This window comes from Cervus elaphus, chromosome 3 (assembly GCF_910594005.1).
Source record: "Cervus elaphus chromosome 3, mCerEla1.1, whole genome shotgun sequence".
Taxonomy (NCBI): domain Eukaryota; kingdom Metazoa; phylum Chordata; class Mammalia; order Artiodactyla; family Cervidae; genus Cervus; species Cervus elaphus.
The window spans coordinates 38,653,880-38,675,177 of record NC_057817.1 but is presented as its reverse complement, the minus strand read 5'-3'; the positions used below and the strand labels follow the sequence as shown (position 1 = coordinate 38,675,177).

General features: G+C 37.6%; 1 protein-coding gene across 2 annotated transcripts in view; it reads left to right on the top strand.

Annotated features, from left to right (window-relative positions):
* The first annotated feature begins 314 nt into the window (after positions 1–314).
* The window catches only part of PDZRN4 (PDZ domain containing ring finger 4), a 392,791-nt gene continuing 371,807 nt past the window's right edge, over positions 315–21,298 (top strand). Inside the window, exons 1-3 of one of the 2 annotated variants that reach the window (XM_043886846.1) lie at positions 315–1,174; positions 3,550–3,636; positions 7,011–7,118. In XM_043886846.1, coding sequence (XP_043742781.1) covers positions 524–1,174; positions 3,550–3,636; positions 7,011–7,118 — 846 coding nt within the window. In that variant the 5' untranslated portion in view covers positions 315–523. The remainder of the gene's footprint in view (positions 1,175–3,549; positions 3,637–7,010; positions 7,119–21,298) is intronic. The other variant, XM_043886854.1, reaches the window with a different exon arrangement.

The window sequence follows — 21,298 nt, the reverse complement described above, 5'->3', positions numbered from 1 at the left end:
ACCCAACAACGGACCTGCTCTCCGGGAGGGACCTTGCATTCTGGTGGGGTGGCCGTCCTTCTCAACGCCCGCACTGGGCCGTACCAGCTCTATCCAAGGACTGCTTGAAGTTCACTATTCGGGCAAAGGGGTCCACAGCTTTCCAACGGATCGCTGTAATCCGACCTCAGCTCTCCTCTGACAAAATCTGAAGTAATATAAACTGCAGAGCAGCGAACAGCGAAGGAGTACGCAGATTGGCGGAGGCGGGAGAGGGAAGGGGAGAAGGAACTGGGGGAACTGGGGAGAGGGGGATCCACTGGAGGTGGCGTCTATTCGCGTCAATACGGCAGAATCAGGGGACCTAGTCGGAGCCAGAAAACTTCAAGCCAAACAAACTCTGAGATCACTCCCCCTCACCCCTTCCTCTCCCCTCCGACGAACCGTCGCAGCTAGAGCACTGTCCCTGTGGTAGCTCGGGGGAGCAGGGGGGCTCGGAGAAGGTGGACCCCGCGTTCGTGCCCCCTTCTCCCCCATCCCCACCATGGGCTTTGCCCTGGAGCGCTTCGCCGAGTCGGTGGACCCAGATTTCCAGTGCAGAGTGTGCGGCCAGGTGCTGGAGGAGCCCCTGTGCACGCCGTGCGGGCACGTCTTCTGCGCCCGCTGTCTGCTGCCCTGGGCGGCGCGGCGGCGCCGGTGCCCGCTGCAGTGCCGGCCCCTGGCGCCGGGCGAGCTGTACCGGGTGCTGCCTCTGCGCAGCCTCGTCCAGAAGCTGCGGATCCAGTGCGACTACCGCCCCCGCGGCTGCGGCCGCTCCGTGCCGCTGAGCGAGCTGGCGGCGCACGTCGAACGCTGCGACTTCGGCCCTGCCCGCCGCCGCCGCCGGGGCAGCGTTTCCCGGCCAGACGGCCCAGGCAGTGGGGACCGGTCGGTGCGGGGGAGCTGCCGCTCAGCGCCCGGGATCCGCCGCGGCGGGGGCGGGGGCGCACGCGGGGGGTCGCCGGGCGTCAGCGGCCGGAGCTGTAGGGCGCCCGGGCCTCGGGTCTGGAGGCGGCGCGAGAAGGCTCTGCTAGCGCAGCTCTGGGAGCTGCGGAGCGAGGTGCGGCTCACCGCCCGCAGGTACCAGGAGAAGTTGACCCAGTACATGGCTCACGTCCGCAACTTCGTCAGGGACCTGGGTGGCGGCCACGACCCGGTAAGCGCTGAGGGATGGGGCGCCGGGGAATGATCCATAGGGGTGGAAAGGGGAACGGTGCTTTCTGGCACTCAAGATTCCTTTGCAAGTTGCCATCCTTCCGCATGCAGTAGGAAGCATCCACCGCTCTGATCATCCAACACTCATCGGTGTTGTGTTTTAGTACTGCAGTCAACGAAGACTCTCCCCTTTCCCTTATACTGGGATTGGAAAAAGTAAACAGCTTCAATTCCAACTTTTCGGTGGAGAAGGAGGAATTAATAAAACTCATTTTCCCACCAGATCCTTGCTCCACATCTTTCACTCTCCTGCCCTAGCCTTTTTTTTTTTTTTTTTTTTTTTGCACCTTTGGCCTTTGCCTGAAGCCAGTTTGAGGAGGAAAGCCAGGAAACGAGGACCTCTCTGACTCTGCCTCCCCTCTGCGCTGGCGAGCATCCCAGGGCGTCAGTCAGCCTCACACCTTTAGGTCTGAATGACTTAGTTTCTACCAAACGGCCGGTTATCAGCCACCTTCTACTCAGCACAGGGACTCTGAGGGATGCGGGAAAACAGGACCACTTGGAGTTAAGAAATGAAGAGATGAGATTTCTTAGACCTACCGGGTTATTTTCATCACCCTAACTTCCCCTAACTAGTCCTTATGTGCTTCCGGATTTCATTACTAGTAGAATGTTGCGCGTGTGAGTGTGAGACTTGGGGAACCAAGTCAGGAGCTCACTTCCATCTGCGCTCAGACTAGCCCGATGAGCTACTACGCTGTTTCATTTCTTTGTCGAGGCTTCTGGCCTTGAACTGTGTTCCTGGACTGCCCACTTTCCGACCGAATAAACAAGCCTCCTTGCAGCGGCTGGTGAGAAGAGGCCTGTTTATAAAGCTGTTCCTTTTCTGAACGACTTCTGCACAGTGTTTGACATTGTTGGTCGCTGCCATGGTGAGCAGAGATTTAGCAGAACTTACACTCCGTTCAAGGAGCTGTTTTCATTCCCCAGCCTCCTGGGGAGGAGCAACCCAGGAGGATGCCCATCTGGGACTGCTTTGCACTGCCTCCAGCTCAGGGACCAAGTTTAGAAGCTTCTGTCCTTGAACCTAAAAAAGGATAATTGAAGGATGAGGGGCTGCGCTGTCTCTAGTCTGATAACCAGAAGTACACCCTTATTAAAAGATTGAATTCTATTACATTTCTTTCTCTACTGTATCTACATCTAGTTAAATTTGTAAAATGGGAAGACCAGAGAGAAGCACAGAATTATGGTCTGTAATACTGGTTAAGGGTGCAAGGTCTTGGGGAAGCAATGGTTGGTGGAAAGGAGCAAGGCTAGATTATATGACAGAGAAGTCCATGCAACAAGTCAGGCTGTGGTTGTGAGAAGTGAGGAAGAACTGAGCGAGATCTGTATCTACTTACCAAACTAAGGCAGATCTGTAGACTACCTAAAGGCTTCTCTATGCTGCTCAGAAATATTTTGCCTCTGCCAGTAGGGGCTGCTGTGCACACTGCCTGGGAAAAGCTCCTGAGAAAAAGTGGTGATGATGCCAGTAGTGGTGATGAGGTTTATGGAAATTCATCATTCCAGAGTAATTACCAAACGTGTAATTTCCTCGGGTAGTTAATAATATCCATAACCATGAATAAAACTCATAGGCTTGTACTATTTCATCTTATGTTTAAATTGGTCTTTATTGATAACCAGATATTGTAGATATAATTCCTATTTGTGTAACTATTATTTGGCCATCAGGAAAGCAATGCATACTACTTTAGTTAACACACATCCTCTCCTTTTTTTAAAATTCTGCAAAACCAAATAAAACACCACTTAAAATTAGGATTACTATAACCTACAAGACCCTGTATTTCAATAGCAATCTGAATATTACTGTTGAAAGAAACTTATAAATAATAGATTATATATATAAATTTTTAAATATCCTTTACATCCCTCAAGACTTTCCAAAGTGAAATTTTTACATAAAATAATTCTTAGATTATTTAACAATTTACTTTACTCATCTATAATGGAGAGGAAAAGCACAGATACCTGTAGAGTTGAATCAGAAATCTGTTTTAAATTACAGTGGGCTCAGAATTAGATGCTACATTAGGATAAAAGCTGCTTGTGTAAAAATGCACAGCCATTTAGCCATTTTTGGAAATAGTTATTTTTCTTACATCCATGGTTGTTCCTTCAAATGCATACTTTCAGTTTAAATTTAGGAAGAAATTAATCTTGAGAATTCAGCCATCCTTACCTTTAAAACTTTAAGATTTTCTCTTTTCCAAATTTAATTTTTTTACTTTAAAGAAAATTTTGTAGCATTTGCTTTTTTTCTTTCACATATTTAACTAGTTAGTTATTTTATCCCTTTTCTTGTAGGAAGGAGAACATAAACCACTCACTATTGTATTAGAAAGAGAAAATGACACTTTGGGATTCAATATTATAGGAGGTCGACCAAATCAGGTAACTGATCTTGTTAATGCATATCTCGTTCCTTGTTTATAAAATAATAGAAGACTTAGCTTTCATTTGTGGATTTTGAGTAAAAAAAAAAAAAAGGTGATTTATTCTTTAAAATACTGTTTGTCTAAAAAAAATAAAAAATAAAATAAAATAAAACACTGTTTGTCATCAAGTATCAGATTTCTTAATCGCAAATATTACAGTGTAAATATTCCAGAACATGGTGAGAATTTTTTGAGAAAAATAAGACAAAACAACAGTTAACTTTGATACTTAAAAAAAAAAAAAAAAGAGTACATTTCACATTTTGTCTACATTGTATAGCCCTGTTGGCAACTTTCTTGAATAAGTCTGTTTCACAAAAATGTATAGGCAATTTCTGCTTGATAATCTTAGGTGTATTACCTGCTCAAAACTCTTATTTATTATGTCAAATTGATCAATTTTCAGATGCTAACACAGACCAGTAAGTTTATCTCGAATGAATGAAGAGTTAAAATGAGTTGAAATAAGGGATAGTTGTTTTCACAGTTTCATAGAAAATGCCATGCTTAGAAAAGATAGTTGATTTGACATATTTTTGACTCCCCAAATCAAATCCTTTATTTAATTGAAGGAATACTCTTTTCTACACTGATGCAATTGTTTTCAAAATGCATGAGTTTGTAAACTCATAATAAATACTGTAGCTGCAAAGTTCTTTCTTATCCTTCAAATACTATATCAGCTTAATTTTCATCCTCTCTAGGAGAGGTGACGAAGGTTTGAAAAAGTCATATTCTTTCAATTTCCCAAATCAGCTGTCGTGAAAGTTTTGTGTCCTGCATTGCAGATGTTGTCCATGGAAACTGAACACTGTTGGCCATATGCTGTGTTCAGGCCAGGGTGGCAATGACACATTTCCTCCTTTTATTTAGCATTTTGAAAACCTAGCAACTAATGACCACTACGCTTCTGTTTCTAGAAGCGTTCCCTTTTATTATGAAAAGGTAGAAAGTCTTTTTAGGATATCACTTTGTTTTTTTTCCCCTAAGTAATATTTTTTAAGTGCTAGTTAGGTGTTTGACATTTAGATAAAACTGGACATTTTCAAGAGCCTCTTAAAATTCATGTTAAAGAAGGCTAATAAAGGATAAATGATTTTATTTAACCTGCCAGAAAGTGAAATGACATTTAGAATTATATATTTTTATAGGATGTTGGGCATTTTCCCTAAATGAGTTTTGCAATGTAATTGGTTTTCTGTGACTTACTAAAATGCTTTCTATGTATGATACCGACTATGTGTTTGAGGTTTAACTTATAATCAGACTCACTGTACCTGGAATCCATTCCAGGAAGCCACTGAAATTTGGAGTTGATCTTTTAGAATTTTATGCTTGAGTAAGTGGTTTCCTCTGTGAATAGATATAGTCAGAGCTATATTTCCAAATGTGTCCCATTGTGAGGATAAGTTATATTTTTAGAACTATGACCACCACTCAAACCAATTATATAGTGAGGCTGGATATGCTTTTCATTTCCTTTAACTTAGAGTCCTTTTAATTGCTACACCTCTTATAAACGATATATAGAAGCCCACTGTTATCACTTTATACATGGCTTTCCTCACAGTTTTCATGTCAGTTCAGTTCAGTTCAGTTGCTAAGTCGTGTCCGACTCTTTGCAACCCCATGAACCGTAGCACGCCAGGCCTCCCTGTCCATCACCAACTCCCAGAGTCTACCGAAACCCATGTCCATTGAGTCGGTGATACTATCCAACCATCTCATCCTCTGTCATCCCCTTCTCCTCCTGCCCTCAATCTTTCCCAGCATCAGGGTTATTTCAAATGAGTCAGCTCTTCACATCAGGGGGCCAAAGTATTGGAGTTTCACCTTCAGCATTAGTCCTTCCAATGAACATTCAGGACTGATCTCCTTTAGGATGGACTGGTTGGATCTCCTGGCAGTCCAAGGGACTCTCAAGAGTCTTTTCCAACACCACAGTTCAAACCATCAGTTCTTCAGTGCTCAGCTTTCTTTATAGTCCAACTCTCACATCCATACATGACCACTGGAAAAACCATAGCCTTGACCAGATGGACCTTTGTTGGCAAAGTAATGTCTCTGCTTTTTAATATGCTGTCTAGGTTGGTCATAACTTTCCTTCCAAGGAGCAAGTGTCTTAATTTCATGGCTGCAGTCACCATCTGCAGTGATTTTGGAGCCCAGAAAGATAAAGTCAGCCACTGTTTCCACTGTTTCCCCATCTATTTGCCCTGAAGTGATGGGACCGGATGCCATGATCTTAGTTTTCTGAATGTTGAGCTTTAAGCCAACTTTTTCACTCTCCTTTTTCACTTTCATCAAGAGGCTCTTTAGTTCCTCTTCACTTTCTGCCATAAGGAGGGTGTCATCTGCATATCTGAGGTTACTGATATTTCTCCCGGCAATCTTGATTCCAGTTTGTGCTTCTTTCAGCCCAGTGTTTCTCATGATGTACTCTGCGTATAAGTTAAATAAGCAGGGTGACAATATACAGCCTTGACATACTCCTTTCCCTATTTGGAACCAGTCTGTTGTTCCATGTCCAGTTCTAACTGTTGCTTCCTGATCTGATACAGATTTCTCAAGAGGCAGGTCAGGTGGTCTGGTATTCCCATCTCTTTCAGAATTTTCCACAGTTTATTGTGATCCACACAGTCAAAGGCTTTGGCATAGTCAATAAAACAGAAATTAATGTTTTTCTGGAACTCTCTTGCTTTTTCGATGATCCAGCAGATATTGGCAATTTGATCTCTGGTTCCTCTGCCTTTTCTAAAACCAGTTTGAACATCTGGAAGTTCATGGTTCACGTATTGCTGAAGCCTGGCTTGGAGAATTTTGAGCATTACTTTACTACCATGTGAGATGAGTACAATTGTGCGGTAGTTTGAGCATTCTTTGGGATTGCCTGTCTTAGGGATTGGAATGAAAACTGACCTTTTCCAGTCCTGTGGCCACTGCTGAGTTTTCCAAATTTGCTGGCATGTTGAGTGCAGCACTTTCACAGCATCATCTTTTAGGATTTAAAATAGCTCAATTGAAATTCCATCACCTCCACTAGCTTTGTTTGTAGTGATGCTTCCTAAGGCACACTTGACTTCACATTCCACTCAAAAATAGAGGTAAATAGATAATCTTGTCAAAGATGTGGGATTCCTTCACTAAAGCTGCCATCTTGATTAATGACTAGGTGTTAAGTAAGTTATAGTTCAATATCAACTCTCCATTTTAGAAAGAGAGTTGCATGTTTAGGGAGGTTTGACAATGTTGCATTTTTAAATTGCTTTTTTATCTAGCTTAAAATTTCATTCACATCTTTCTCACTGCTAACGGTTTTATTTTTAATAGAATAATCAAGAAGAAACACCAATGGAAGGCATTTATGTTTCAAAAATTTTGAAAAATGGACCTGCTGATAGAGCAGATGGCCTGGAAGTTCATGACAAAATCATTGAGGTAAGACAATAGTAAAATACAAATAGGATTTGTGAAAGAATATTTGGACATTTTAAATTTCCAAACGTACTGCTTTTCCTAGGTGTGGTACTTATTAAAGTGTATATCTCACAATAGTATTTAAGTAACGTATTTAATTATTGGATATTTTACTAGAAGAATGAATCACCCAACATTTCTAAATGTGTTAATGAATGTCTCCATTTTAAAAATTGCCTGTCCCCATGAATTTTAAAGATGATTTTGTGATTATCTAAAGGGTTGGTTTTTTATGACATCTCAAAAAGTATGATAAATCTCTCCTGAAGAATATTTTTGATGAGTAAATATTACTATTTTTAAACTTGTAATTGGTAAGTTATGTGTAGAGTTTGGAATTATTTATAATTCCTTATATAATTGCCTTTTTACCATTTCTTAATTTAATATGGTTATCTTGTTCATATTTTACATGAAAAAAAAAGAAGCAGCTTATTTTTCTTATTGCAAAAACTTGTTGGAAACTATTTTTTCTTCTGTATGTTATGTTTGTATTATTTGTATGTAGGGTTGATGAAGTAAACACTTACAAGTTAGTGAAATCTGAGTTGTGATTATGGAATTTAAGGTCACTGCCATTTACTGACTCAGTGCTTTTGAATTGTTAATGGGTTGCTAAATTGCTTCAGTCCTGTCCCACTCTTTGTGACCCCTTGGACTACAGCCCGCCAGGCTCCTCCGTCCATGGGATTCTCCAGACAAAGATACTGGAGTGGGTTCCCATTTCCTGTTGGACAGTATTATTTGGCTTAACTGAAAATTAGGTTACTTCTATCAATGGAATTATTTCTAATATATTAGTAAAGGCATAAATGGAAATTTGGAACATTTATTTAACTCCACTGTGCTTTTGGAAAAACTTTGTTTTCTAAATTATGTAATCACTATCTTTCTGAGTGTCTATATAAACTATCTGGATGGAGACTGTTTTTCTTTATTAAACTTTGAATAATGTTTTAGATGTTCGTTCATCATTTGTGCATTAAAAAGTTAAATTTCAAATAATTTGACCAAGGATGAGAGTAAAGAGTAGAGAAGAGTCTACAGTTTATGGTTGACTTATGCCATTTAGAAATTAGCTGATTAGGCATTTTGGGGAAGGGAGAGGAGTTGCCTTTGGCTAAAAAATTGTGGTTTTTATCTAAAGAGGTCTCTTGTATCAAGATTTTCTCTTTCTAGTTTTGTAGCCAAGAAAGTATAGAGCTACTTTCACTGATGTTATCCAGTTTGTCTTGACAATTTGCCTGGTGGAAACATTTACATGGTATAGTATCTAACGTTAGAATTTGTCTGTTTCTACTCATGTTGGTCCTGTATGATATAAAGGGAAGATAGCAAACAAAAAATTTTTCTTATTACTTTCTGCATTATCTCTAAGCATTTAAGTTTTGCCAGTTAAATGAAAAACAAATGCCTACATATGCTACTATTAGAAGTGCTGATGGAACTGGATATGTATATTCCATTAGCACACGCATTCACATGTACTCATAACAGAAACACATACTCGGGATTTAAAAATGATTTATTCCAACTAGGCAGCAATGTAACGTATACTTCGTTAATGTTGTATGGAAAAGGAGGAAGAAGAATTTGTCTTTTATATTGTAATATAGCAAATTTGTTAAAAATGTATTGGTTTTGTTAATGTAAAGATGTACATTTATAAAAAACTATGGCTGATTAATCAGTGCATCTCTATATTTAATATTGTTACTAATATATTTCAAAATAACCTGACTTAAGTAATACAAGATAAAAAGCAAAAAGATCAATCATGGGATTGATTGATCAATTATATTGACAATCCATTGATCTAAATTATAATTTATAACCAGCTGCAGTATTATTATTTTTTCACCTTGATGTGCATGGATTAGCTGCTAATGACAAAAGCTGGAAATTTGCCTCAGTTCAGTTCAGTTGCTCAGTGTGTGCAACTCTGCGACCCCATGGCCAGCAGCATGCCAGGCCTCCCTGTCCATCACCAAATCCCAGAGCTTATTCAGACTCATGTCCCTCGGGTCGGTGATGCCATCTAACCATCTCATCCTCTGTCATCCCCTTCTCCTGCCTTCAGTGTTTCCCAGCATCAGGGTCTTTTCAAATGAGTCAGTTCTTCACATAATGTGGCCAAAGTATTGGAGTTTCAGCTTCAGCATCTGTCCTTCCAATGAATATTCAGGACTGATTTCCTTTAGGATGGACTGGTTGGACCGTTGCTGTCCAAGGGACTCTTAAGAGTCTCCTCCAACACCACAGTTCAACAACATTAATTCTTCAGCACTCAACTTTCTTTATAGTCCAATTCTCACATCCATACATGACTACTGGAAAAACCATAGCTTTGACTAGATGGACCTTTGTGGACAAAGTAATGTCTCTGCTTTTTAATATGCTGTCTAGGTTGGCCATTACTTTTCTTCCAAGGAGCAAGTGTCTTTTAATTTCATGGCTGCTATCACCATCTGCAGTGATTTTGGAGCCCAGAAAAAGTCAGCCACTGTTTCCCCATCTATTTGCCATGAAGTGATGGGACCAGATGCCATGATCTTAGTTTTCTGAATGTTGAGCTTTAAGCCAACTTTTTCACTCTCCTCTTTCACTTTCATCAAGAGGCTCTTTAGTTCTTCTTCACTTTCTGCCATAAGGGTGGTGTCATCTGCGTATCTGACGTTACTGATATTTCTCCCGGTGATCTTGATTCCAGCTTGTGCTTCTTCCAGCCCAGCTTTTCTCATAATGTACTCTGCATATAAGTTAAATAAGCAGGGTAACAATATACAGCCTTGACGTAACTCCTTTCCCAATTTGGAACCAATCTGTTGTTCCATGTCCAGTTCTAACTGTTGCTTCTTGACTTGCGTACAGATTTCTCAGGAGGCAGGTCAGGTGGTCTGGTATTCCCATCTCCTGAAGAATTTTCTACAGTTTGTTGTTATCCACACAGTCAAAGGCTTTGGCATAGTCAGTAAAGCAGAAGTAGATGTTTTTCTGGAACTCTCTTGAAATTTTCCTCAATGATAGAGATTTATCAATGAATCCTTTATGCCAGAGTACATTGGTATTATGCATATTTTCATTATAGTTCTATAATGAATTCATGTGAGCACATTTGCAGTTAAGAAATGAGTTAGGTGGTATATATATTTCTGGAATGTTATCTGTTAAATTGCATGAAATAGTTTGTAAAGAAGATGATTAGAAATAAATCTCGTATTTGGTTGCTCAGGGATGCCATCAACTTTTTCAGAGTGAAAGATAGTTGTGTGACCTTACTTAATATACATATTTTGATAAGCTTGTTTGTTCTTGTGCATATATATGTGTAGACTATCCCTATGTGTACGTAAGAAAGATATAATTCTTATCAATTATTTTAGCTCTTATCAATTATTTAGCCATTATAGTACCAGTAAACTTTATAATGAGAAGCTAATAAGAAATATGTCAATTAATTTAAAATATGCAGACATAAAAAAACAGATTTTTTTTGTAAAAAAAAAAGCAGATTTAATGTTAGATTAATTTTCATTTGTTTATGTGCTCAGTGATTTGTTTAGTGAACTAACTTGATAAATTTTTTCCTCAGTTTTTGAATTTCAAACAGCCATGCTGATTTAAACCTAGTGCAAAAAATAAATTTGTTTACACTATAAAGTACCCAAATACTTCATATGTTATAGTACATGTGACTTAATTCCCACAGTCTGACACATTACTAAATGTTTTGAATTCAGTGGTATGTGACTTAAATGAAAAATAGAAACTGTTCTATAATTTATTTTTTACTTAAAATATACTAAAAATATTTTGTCTAGTTAATTACTTAAAGCACTCATTATGACAGGCTTATGAAATAAATTTATAAAATAAATTTTCTTAAATCATTCATTTGAAGAAGAAAGTAGATATGTTAAAAGTTTGGTTCTACTGATAAAGAGATTTTGCTAATGCTAATAAAAATATTAGCTATAACAATTTTGTTAAAGTTTAACAAAGGCCAAAAACTCCAAAAGTATGTCTTTAAATATTGTGCATTCCACTGAAGCTGAATTCAAGAAATATAAAAGAAAAATTATAGTCATGAGATAAATCCATGCTGTATTTTTCACCTAATGAAGGGCAAATTTAGTTTTGAAGCTAGTCACCATGAGCAATCATGTTTACCAGTTTATAGATGTTTACAAATCCACATTTGTTAAAATATTCATGTGTGTAGATTCAGAATAGACATCAGTTGTAATATGTCAGTTACAATATTAGGTGTCAAAGTATCACTGGAGATTGGAAAGGCAGAAGATATTGTTAAAGACATTTTGAAACATCACAGAAATTCACATAGACCAGGAATTCAGCAGAGTGTACGTCTGAATAAAAGCATCTTTTGCATGCTGTTTTTCGCCCTTTCAAGGCTCAAAGGACCACAGAAGATCCCTGTTACTATCAAAGGCTTTGGCACACTTCCATGCAGGCAATGCCAATACAGTTGTTATCATCTTCTTAGGATGCCTTGAGGGTATGTGAGAAGGAGTTGAGGGTCAAAGTTCACTGCTGCTGTCAGCAACTACCCTATTGTTATTTCTGTGATGCTGGTGGTGGGTTACAACACTATAACCCCTGAGTGAGAAAGTGACTAGAGAGGGGATAGTCATTCATGGCTGTTCACATTTTGTTCTCCCCTACCCATTCCCCTGACTCCCAGCCAATACTTTGAGATTGTGACAGGAAAGTCCACCCTTCTTTCAGCTTCTGGAGACTAGGATGCAGGGGTGAAGTGCTGTGAAGTCTTTGAGAACAGTTGGGAGCAGAAAGCAGAGTTTTCTTTAGTGTATATATTAAAGTATCTTCTATTTAGTTTGGAATCCATTATGAAATGCTGCACACAAGACTTCTCCATTTACTTTAGAAAGAATTCCAGCATGGAATCATGTCAGTATAGCACTTTCTAGAAAGTGCTCTGTTTAGTACTAGCAGAAAGAACTTTACAAATGCAATGACTCTACAAGAACTTATTATCTTTTCCAGACTGCCAACTACACTTTGTTTCAGTTCTTCAGTGTTAGATATTCTGCATTCTCTGTCACTACTTTCTCTTCCACTAAAGTGAAACTCTATGGTGGCTATCATGTTTATTTGCCCAAGGCTCTGCATAGTTTGGTTGTGGCTGTTAATGCAGGAAATTTAAATGCAGATTAGAGCTAAACATTCAGGAATGCTTTTGAATCAGATCTTCAGTGCAGTACCCCTGTATGTGCCTGATGGCATAGTGTAACTTACTGCATCATAAAGCAACCATGCTAGCTTGTGTATGCATAAGAAGTATTTACGGTTTTGTAGGTCACTTGTATAACTGGTGGGGAATTAGAATTTTTGACAAATTGCTATTTAATTCAAACATATTACAGAATTCATCAGTAAAATATTATCATCCTCCCACGTTCTTAGAGTGTATTTTAACATTGACTGATTGTCTGAAAGAATTAGGAGAGAAATAAAGCAATCTTGTTAGTGCAAGTAAAGAAGTACATCGTAATGAGTTTTAAAATCATGATTCCATTTGTAATACATGACTATCATTATATAATTGTATATTTTAGTATATCTGGAAAAGTACTGTGGTGCAATGGGAGCATGCATTCTGAAATCAGGGAGATCTAGCTGGAATTCCTGACCTGCCTTTAAAATGTATGACCTTAAATAGGCTTCCCTGGTGGCTCAGATGATAACGAATCTGCCTGCAGTGTAGGAGACCCCAGTTTGATCCCTGGTCAGGAAGATGCCCTGGAGAAGGGAATGGCAATCCATTCCAGTGTGCTTGCCTGGAAAATTCCGTGGACAGAGCAGCCTGGCAAGCTACAGTCCATGGGGTTGCAAAGAGTCAGACATGACTGAAAGACTAACACTTTCAGTTTCACTTGAATAAGCCAGCTGTGCCTCAGTTTCTATGCCATTCATACTTATTGTGTGCTTGAAGTGCCAAGCACAGGCCAGATTCCTGGAACCTGCTGTTGTGAGCCTGCTGTGTCTCATTCAGCTTATGCAAGTAGTTTGTTTTCAAAAGCAGAGAGACAGTGCAGGGAGGGGAAGGGCAGTTGTATTTTTCTTTTTTTGGAGAATTCAGTCACTCCAGTGTTCAGTCATTCCCATTTCCATAGGCACCACGGTTTGAATGAGTAAATGTAGGAAGTTTTAAGTTGTACATTTCACATACTCATATAAACATCAGATGGAAAAAGGGCTGCAGGAGAAAATTGTAGACTTATGATTTAATTCAGTCATTTAACAAGTATCTTACTAACTGCCTATATGTGTTAAGTGGCATGGTTGTATTATGGAAATAAAGAGAAATAAGGCTCCTTCTCTGCTCTCAAGCAGCTACTTGTGTAGAAGGCCTGTTTTCTGTCTATACAAGGCAAGGCAGGCCTTTATGTGAAGCTGCTGTTTCAATTGTCATGAAGACAAATGGACATTATCATCTTGTCTTAGTGGAATGACACTATGGATTAATTTTAGTTTTCCTGTTCTAGAAGTACTTCAGTTCATTTTGAGACATCGTGATATGGGATTAGTAAAAGAGTGGATGTAACATAGCATTTTGGTTTCAGGAAGAGATGAACTTGAACTTGGGTCTCAGCCTTGAAATTGAAATGGGTTATCTCACAAAGTTTTCTCAACTTTTTCTTATTCCCAGTTTTGTGCCCATAGCTACGAGGGTAACAACAGCTAGTTCTTCAGATTTTCTATCCAGTTTATCATAGTATTTTGCCAATCCACTGAGTTTCTATTATTAATAAATTCAGTTCTGTTTAAAATATTTTAAATGTTTTATTTTAGCTTACAAAAGAAAAGCTAGAAAGGTCTTTAAAACCTTGAGCTTTAGTGAGTTAAGCACTGATTTATCTGTTTTAAATTTATAAGATATGAACTTTGATTTTTGAGTACTAAGCTTCTGAGAAAGTAGGGCCACCATACATGACTGTGTAGTTAGCATACTATGTAACTGCATGTGGTGTGCCTGTCAGAAAGTCTAACTGTGACTCCCATTCCCCCTTTAGTTCCCAGCTACAGAATCTCAACAGAGCACCTATATAATTTACTTTTATTTAGATGATTTTTATTAGGTGTAATTGACATGCAACATTATATTAGTTTCAGGTATACAACACGATTATTTGATATTTTGAACATATTGTAAAAACAATCACCACTGTTAAGTCTAGCTGAAATCATCACCATAGACATTTATAGGATTTTTTTCCTGTGATGAGAACTTATAGGATCTACTCTCTTAGCAGCTTTCAAATATTCAAGATAGCATTTGCTAACTATACTTGCCGTGCTGTTCATTACATTCCCATTATGTATTTATTTTATATCTGGAAGTTTTTACCTTTATATTCTCTTTTCCTGTTTCTCTATCCCTAACTCTCCAGCTCTGGGAACCATTGAACAATCTGTTCTTTGTATCTATGAGATTTTTTTAAAAAATTCTACATATAAGTTTGATCCCATTGTATCTGTCTCTAATTTATTTCACTTACCTGATATATGTTGATATATATATGTACATATATATGTGTGTGTATATATGCATGTGTGTGTGTGTATATATATATACACACATATATGTATATATATATATATCTCTCTCTCTCACAGTTTCTTTATCCATTTATACATCCCTGGATATTTAGGGTTTTTACATATCTTGGTCTTTCTAAACAATGCTACAATGAACATGGGGGTGCATGCATCTTTTTGAAATAGTGTTTTTATTTTCTTTGGAAAAATACCCAGAAGTATAATTGTTGGATCATATGGTAGTTCTATTTTTAATTTGTTGAGGAAACCTCATAATGTTTTTCATAGTGTTTTTCACCATTTACATTGCCACCAATAGTATGCAGGGGTTCACTTTTCTCTACATTTTGGCGAGCATTTGTCATCTCTTATCTTTTTGATAATACCTCTTCTAACAGATGTGAGGTGATACCTAATTCTGATTTTGCATTTCACTGTTGATTAGTGATGCTGAGCATCTTTTCATGTTCTTGTTGGCTATCTCCATGTCTTTTTCTGTAAAAAGAAAAAAAAGTGTTTACTTCTTCTACCCATGTTTTAATCAGATTATTTGTTTTTAAGCTGAGTGGTATATATTCTGTATATGTTTTGGATACTAACTCCTTATCAAATATATGATTTGCAAATATTTTCTCCCATTCAGTAAGCTCCCTTTTCACTTTTTTCACCTTTACTGTGCAGAAGGTCTTTAGTTTGATATATTCTCACTTGCTTCTTTTTCTTTTTTTGTTGTTGCTGTTGTCAAATCCAAGAATTATTGTCAAGTCCAGTATTGAGAACCATGGTGCCTATGTTTTCTTGAAGTTGCATGGTTTAAGATTTTGTGTTCAAGTCTTTAATTCATTTTAAGTTAATTTTTGTTTGGAGTATAACATAGTAATCGAGTTTCTTTCTTTTGCATGTGGCTGTCCATTTTTCCCAGCACCATTTACTGAAGCAAAAGTGTTAGGTGTTCAGTTATGTATGACTCTTTGCAATCCCATGGATGGTAGTCCACCAGTCACCTTTGTCCATGGAATTCCCCAGACAAGAATACAGGAGTTGGTAGCCATTCCTTTCTCCAGGGGAACTTCCTGACCCAGGGATCAAACCCAGGTATCCTGCATTGCAAGCACTCTTCACCATCTGAGCCACCAGGAAGCCCATTTTATTGAAGAGACTGTCCTATTCCCATTGTGTAGTCTTGACTCCTTTGTTGTACATAATTGACTATGTATGCCTGAATTTATTTCTGGACTCTCTATTCTATTAGTCAATGTTTTTTTTTATATCAGTACCATAATGTTTTGATTATTATATCTTTGTAATATAGTTTGTAATCAAGGCGTGTGATGTCTTCAGCTTTATTCATTATTCTTATTATTCATTATTCTTAAGGTTACTTTAGGGTCTTTTGTGGTTCCATACAAATTTTAGGATATTTTTCTATTTCTGTGAAAAATGCCATTCAGATTTTCATAAGGATTGCATTGAACCTGTAGATTCTTTTGGGTAATATCGACACTTTAAATATAGTAACTCTCTCAATCAATGAGCACAGAATATCTTTCCATTTATTTGTGTTCTTCATTTTCTTTCACCAACATCTAGTAGTTTTCAGTGCACAGGTCTTCTACTTGTTCTGTTAAATTTATTTCTAGGTGTTTTATTATTTTTGATATAATTATAAGTATGATTATTTTCTTCATTTATTTTTCAGGTAGTTCATTAATACTCTATAGAAACACAGCTGATTTCTGTGTATTGATTTTGTATCCTTCAACTTTACTGAATTTATTTATTAGTTCTAACCATTTTTGGTGGTGTCTTTAGAAAATTCTTTGTACAACTGACTGTCTGTATCTACCAGTTCTGTATCTGCAAATTCAATCAACCGTGAATTAAAAAAAAAAAAAAGCCTGAAAGTTCGAAAAAGCAAAACTTAAATTTGCCATGAACTTACAAATATTTACATAGCATTTACATTGTGCTTATAATTATTTACATAGCATTTCCATTGTATTAGGTATTGTAAGTAATCTAGAGATGATTTAAATTATATGAGAGAACATGCATACTTTATATGCCAATACTGTGCCATTTTATATATGATACTTGAGCATTCACAGATTTTGGTGTCAGACAGGACTGGTTCCTGGAACCAGTTCCATGTGGATACCAAAAGATGATTGTATAAAATTATGTCATCTAAATATAGTGAAAGTTTTAGTTTTTCCCTTTCTAACTTGCAAGCTTTTTATTTTATTTTCCCATCTGATTGCTAAGTCTTCCAATATTATTAATATGTTGTGTAAAAGTGGTGAGAGTGGTCATCCTTGTCTTTTTCCTGATCTTATAAGGAAAAGTTTTAATCTCTTTAAAAATTGAGTGTGCCATTAGCTGTGGAATTTTCATATGTAGCATTTACTATGTTGAGGTATTCCCTTTGTCCAGAAAGTGAAGAAGAACTAAAGAGCCTCTTGATGAAAGTGAAAAAGGAGAGTGAAAATGTTGGCTTAAAGCTCAGCATTCAGAAAATCAAGATCATGGCATTCGGTCCCATCACTTCATGGCAAATAGATGGGGAAACAGTGGAAACAGTGGCCGACTTTATTTTTCTGGACTCCAAAATCACTGCAGATGGTGACTACAGCCATGAAATTAAAAGACACTTACTCCTTGGAAGGAAGGTTATGACCAACCTAGACAGCATATTAAAAAGCAGAGACATTACTTTGTACACAAAGGTCCATCTAGTCAAGGCTATGGTTTTTCCAGTGGTCATGTATGGATGTGAGAGTTGGACTATAAAGAAAGCTGAGCACAGAATTGATTCTTTTGAACTGTGGTGTTGGAGGAGACTCTTGAGAGTCCCTTGGACTGCAGAGAGATTCAACCAGTCCATCCTAAAGGAGTTCAGTCCTGGGTGTTCATTGGAAGGACTGATGCTGAAGCTGAAACTCCACCTGATGCGAAGAGCTTTGGCCACCTGATGCGAAGAGCTGACTCATTTTAAAAGACCCTGATACTGGGAACGATCAAGGGCAGGAGGAGAAGGGGACCACAGAAGATGAGATGGCTAGATGGCATCACCGACTCAATGGACATGGGTCTGGGTGGAATCCTGGAGTTGGTGATGGACAGGGAGGCCTGGCGTGCTGTGGTTCATGGGGTCACAAAGAGTCAGACACGACTGAGTGACTGAACTGTACTGATTCCCGTTGTATCTACTTGGTTGAGAGCTTTTATCATAAGTGGGTGTTACATTTTGTCAAAAGCTTTTTCTTCATTTATTGCGCTGATCATGATTTTTCTCCTTCATTTTGTTAAAGTGGTTTATCACATTGATTGATTTGTGAATATTGAACCATACTTTTACGTTTGGAATTAAGTTCCACTTGTTTATGGTATATGATCCTTTTAATGTATTGCTGAATTCAGTTTGTGAATATTTTGTTGATTTTAGATCTGTGTTTATCATGGATATTAGCCTGTGAGTTTCCTTTCTTGTGGTGTCTTTGTCTGATTTTAGTAACAGGATAATGCTGTCATCCTGAAATGTGTTTGGAAGTGTTCCCTCTACTTTTGTTTTTTTGGAAGAGTTTGACAGAAAGATTGGTATCAATTTTCCTTTGAATTATCGTTAGAATTCACTGCGAAGCAACCTAGTCCCGGGGTTTGGCTGTTGGGAGGTTTTTGATTACCAATTCAATCTCTTTACTGGTAATCACTCTGCTGAGATTTTCCATTTCTTTGTGATTCAGTCTTGGATGATTTTATTTCTAGGGATTTATCCACGACTTAAGTTTTCCAATTGGTCAGTATATAACTTGTTGATGGTAGGTCTCTTATAATCCATTGTTTTTCTGTAGTATCAGTTATGTTACTTCTTTCAGTTCTGATTTTATTTGAATCCTATCAGTTTTAACTTTTTAAGAACCATTTCTTTGTTTAATTGATATTTTATATTGTCTTTTTGTTTTCTATTTTATTTAAGTCTGCTCTGATTTTTATTATTTCTTTCCTTCTGCTAAACTTTGTTCTTTTTCTAGTTTCTTGAGTTGTAAAGTTATGTTGTTTATTTGGGATATTTATTGTTTCTTGAGGTGGGCATTTATTGCTATGAACTTCATTTTTCTGGGCCCCTGATGTCTTCTGCTAGTGATCAGAAGTTGTTTTATGAAGTTTGCTCAGCATTGAAATGTTCTTTCGATGAATTTGTAGGGGAGAAAGTGGTCTCCCCGTCCTATTCCTCCGCCATCTTGGCTCCTCCCCACCATGAACTTCATTTTTAAAGCTGCTTTTGCTCCAGGCCATAAATTTTGGTATGTTGTATTTCCATTTTCATTTGTCTCAAGATATATTTTTAAATTTCCCTTTTGGTTTCTTTGTTGATCATTGGTTGTTCAGTAGCATGTTGTATAATCTCCATATATTTGTGAAATTCTAGTTTATTCATATAATTCTTTTTACTTTTGTACTATTTCAGTCAGAAAAGATCATTGATATGATTTAAGTCTTCTTGAATTAGTTAAGATTTGTTGAATGACAATTTAACTATATATAGAGAGAGAGAGATAGAGAGAAAGAGATTCATTTTCATATTCTTTTCCATTATGGTTTATCACAGGGTGAGTCTTCTTTTATTTATTTTTTTTTTTCATTTATTTTTTATTAGTTGGAGGCTAATTACTTCACAACATTGCAGTGGGTTTTGTCATACATTGACATGAATCAGCCATGGAGTTACATGTATTCCCCATCCCGATCCCCCCTCCCACCTCCCTCTCCACCCAATTCCTCTGGGTCTTCCCAGTGCACCAGGCCCAAGCACCCGTCTCATGCATCCCACCTGGGCTGGTGATCTGTTTCACTATAGATAATATACATGCTGTCCTCTCGAAACATCCCACCCTCGCCTTCTCCCACAGAGTCCAAAAGTCTGTTCTGTACATCTGTGTCTCTTTTTCTGTTTTGCATATAGGGTTATCATTACCATCTTTCTAAATTCCATATATATGTGTTAGTATGCTGTAATGTTCTTTATCTTTCTGGCTTACTTCACTCTGTATAATGGGCTCCAGTTTCATCCATCTCATTAGAATTGATTCAAATGAATTCTTTTTAATGGCTGAGTAATATTCCATGGTGTATATGTACCACAGCTTCCTTATCCATTCGTCTGCTGATGGGCATCTAGATTGCTTCCATGTCCTGGCTATTATAAACAGTGCTGCGATGAACATTGGGGTGCACGTGTCTCTTTCAGATCTGGTTTCCTCAGTGTGTATGCCCAGGAGTGGGATTGCTGGGTCATGTGGCAGTTCTATTTCCAGTTTTTTAAGGAATCTCCACACTGTTTTCCACAGTGGCTGTACTAGTTTGCATTCCCACCAACAGTGTAAGAGGGTTTCCTTTTCTCCACATCCTCTCCAGCACTTATTGCTTGTAGACTTTTGGATAGCAGCCATCCTGACTGGCGTGTAATGGTACCTTATTGTGGTTTTGATTTGCATTTCTCTGATAATGAGTGCTGTTGAGCATCTTTTCATGTGTTTGTTAGCCATCTGTATGTCTTCTTTGGAGAAATGTCTGTTTAGTTCTTTGGCCCATTTTTTGATTGGGTCATTTATTTTTCTGGAATTGAGCTGCAGGAGTTGCTTGTATATTTTTGAGATTAATCCTTTGTCTGTTGCTTCATTTGCTATTATTTTCTCCCAATCTGAGGGCTGTCTTTTCACATTACTTGTAGTTTCTTTTGTTGTGCAAAAGCTTTTAAGTTTCATTAGGTCCCATTTGTTTATTTTTGCTTTTATTTTCAATATTCTGGGAGGTGGGTCATAGAGGATCCTGCTGTGATTCATGTCGGAGAGTGTTTTGCCTATGTTCTCCTCTAGGAGTTTTATAGTTTCTGGTCTTACATTTAGATCTTTAATCCATTTTGAGCTTATTTTTGTGTATGGTGTTAGAAAGTGTTCTAGTTTCATTCTTTTACAAGTGGTTGAGTCTTCTTTTATTCATGTAACCACTCTTTGTCTTTGATTGGGGAATCCAGTTTCTTTACATTTAAAGTAGTTATTAATAGTTATGTACTTCTTTCCAATTTGTTAACTGCTTTCTGGCTGTTTTGTTGTTTTCTACTCCTTTTTTCTTTTCTTGCTTTCTTCCTTTGTGGTTTGATGACTTTCTTTAGTGATATACTAGATTTCTTTCTGATTATCTTTTGTGAATTTACAATAACTTTTTGCTTTTAATTACCATGAAGCTTACATATAACAATTTATGTTTATAACAGTTTAAGTTGATAAAAACTTAAGTTAGAATGCATCCTAAAATTCTACATTTTTATAGTATCCACTCATGTTATATGTTTGTGATGTCATATCATACATCTTTTTATCTGGTGAATTCCTTACCTAATTATCATAGATAATTATAGTGAGTTTTAGTACTTTGTCTTTTAACCTTCATACTAACTTTATAAGTGATTAATTCACATAAAATTTACTATGTATTTACGTTTCCCAGTGAGGTTTTATATTTTCATATTTTTCCTTGTTACTAATTAACACCTTTTT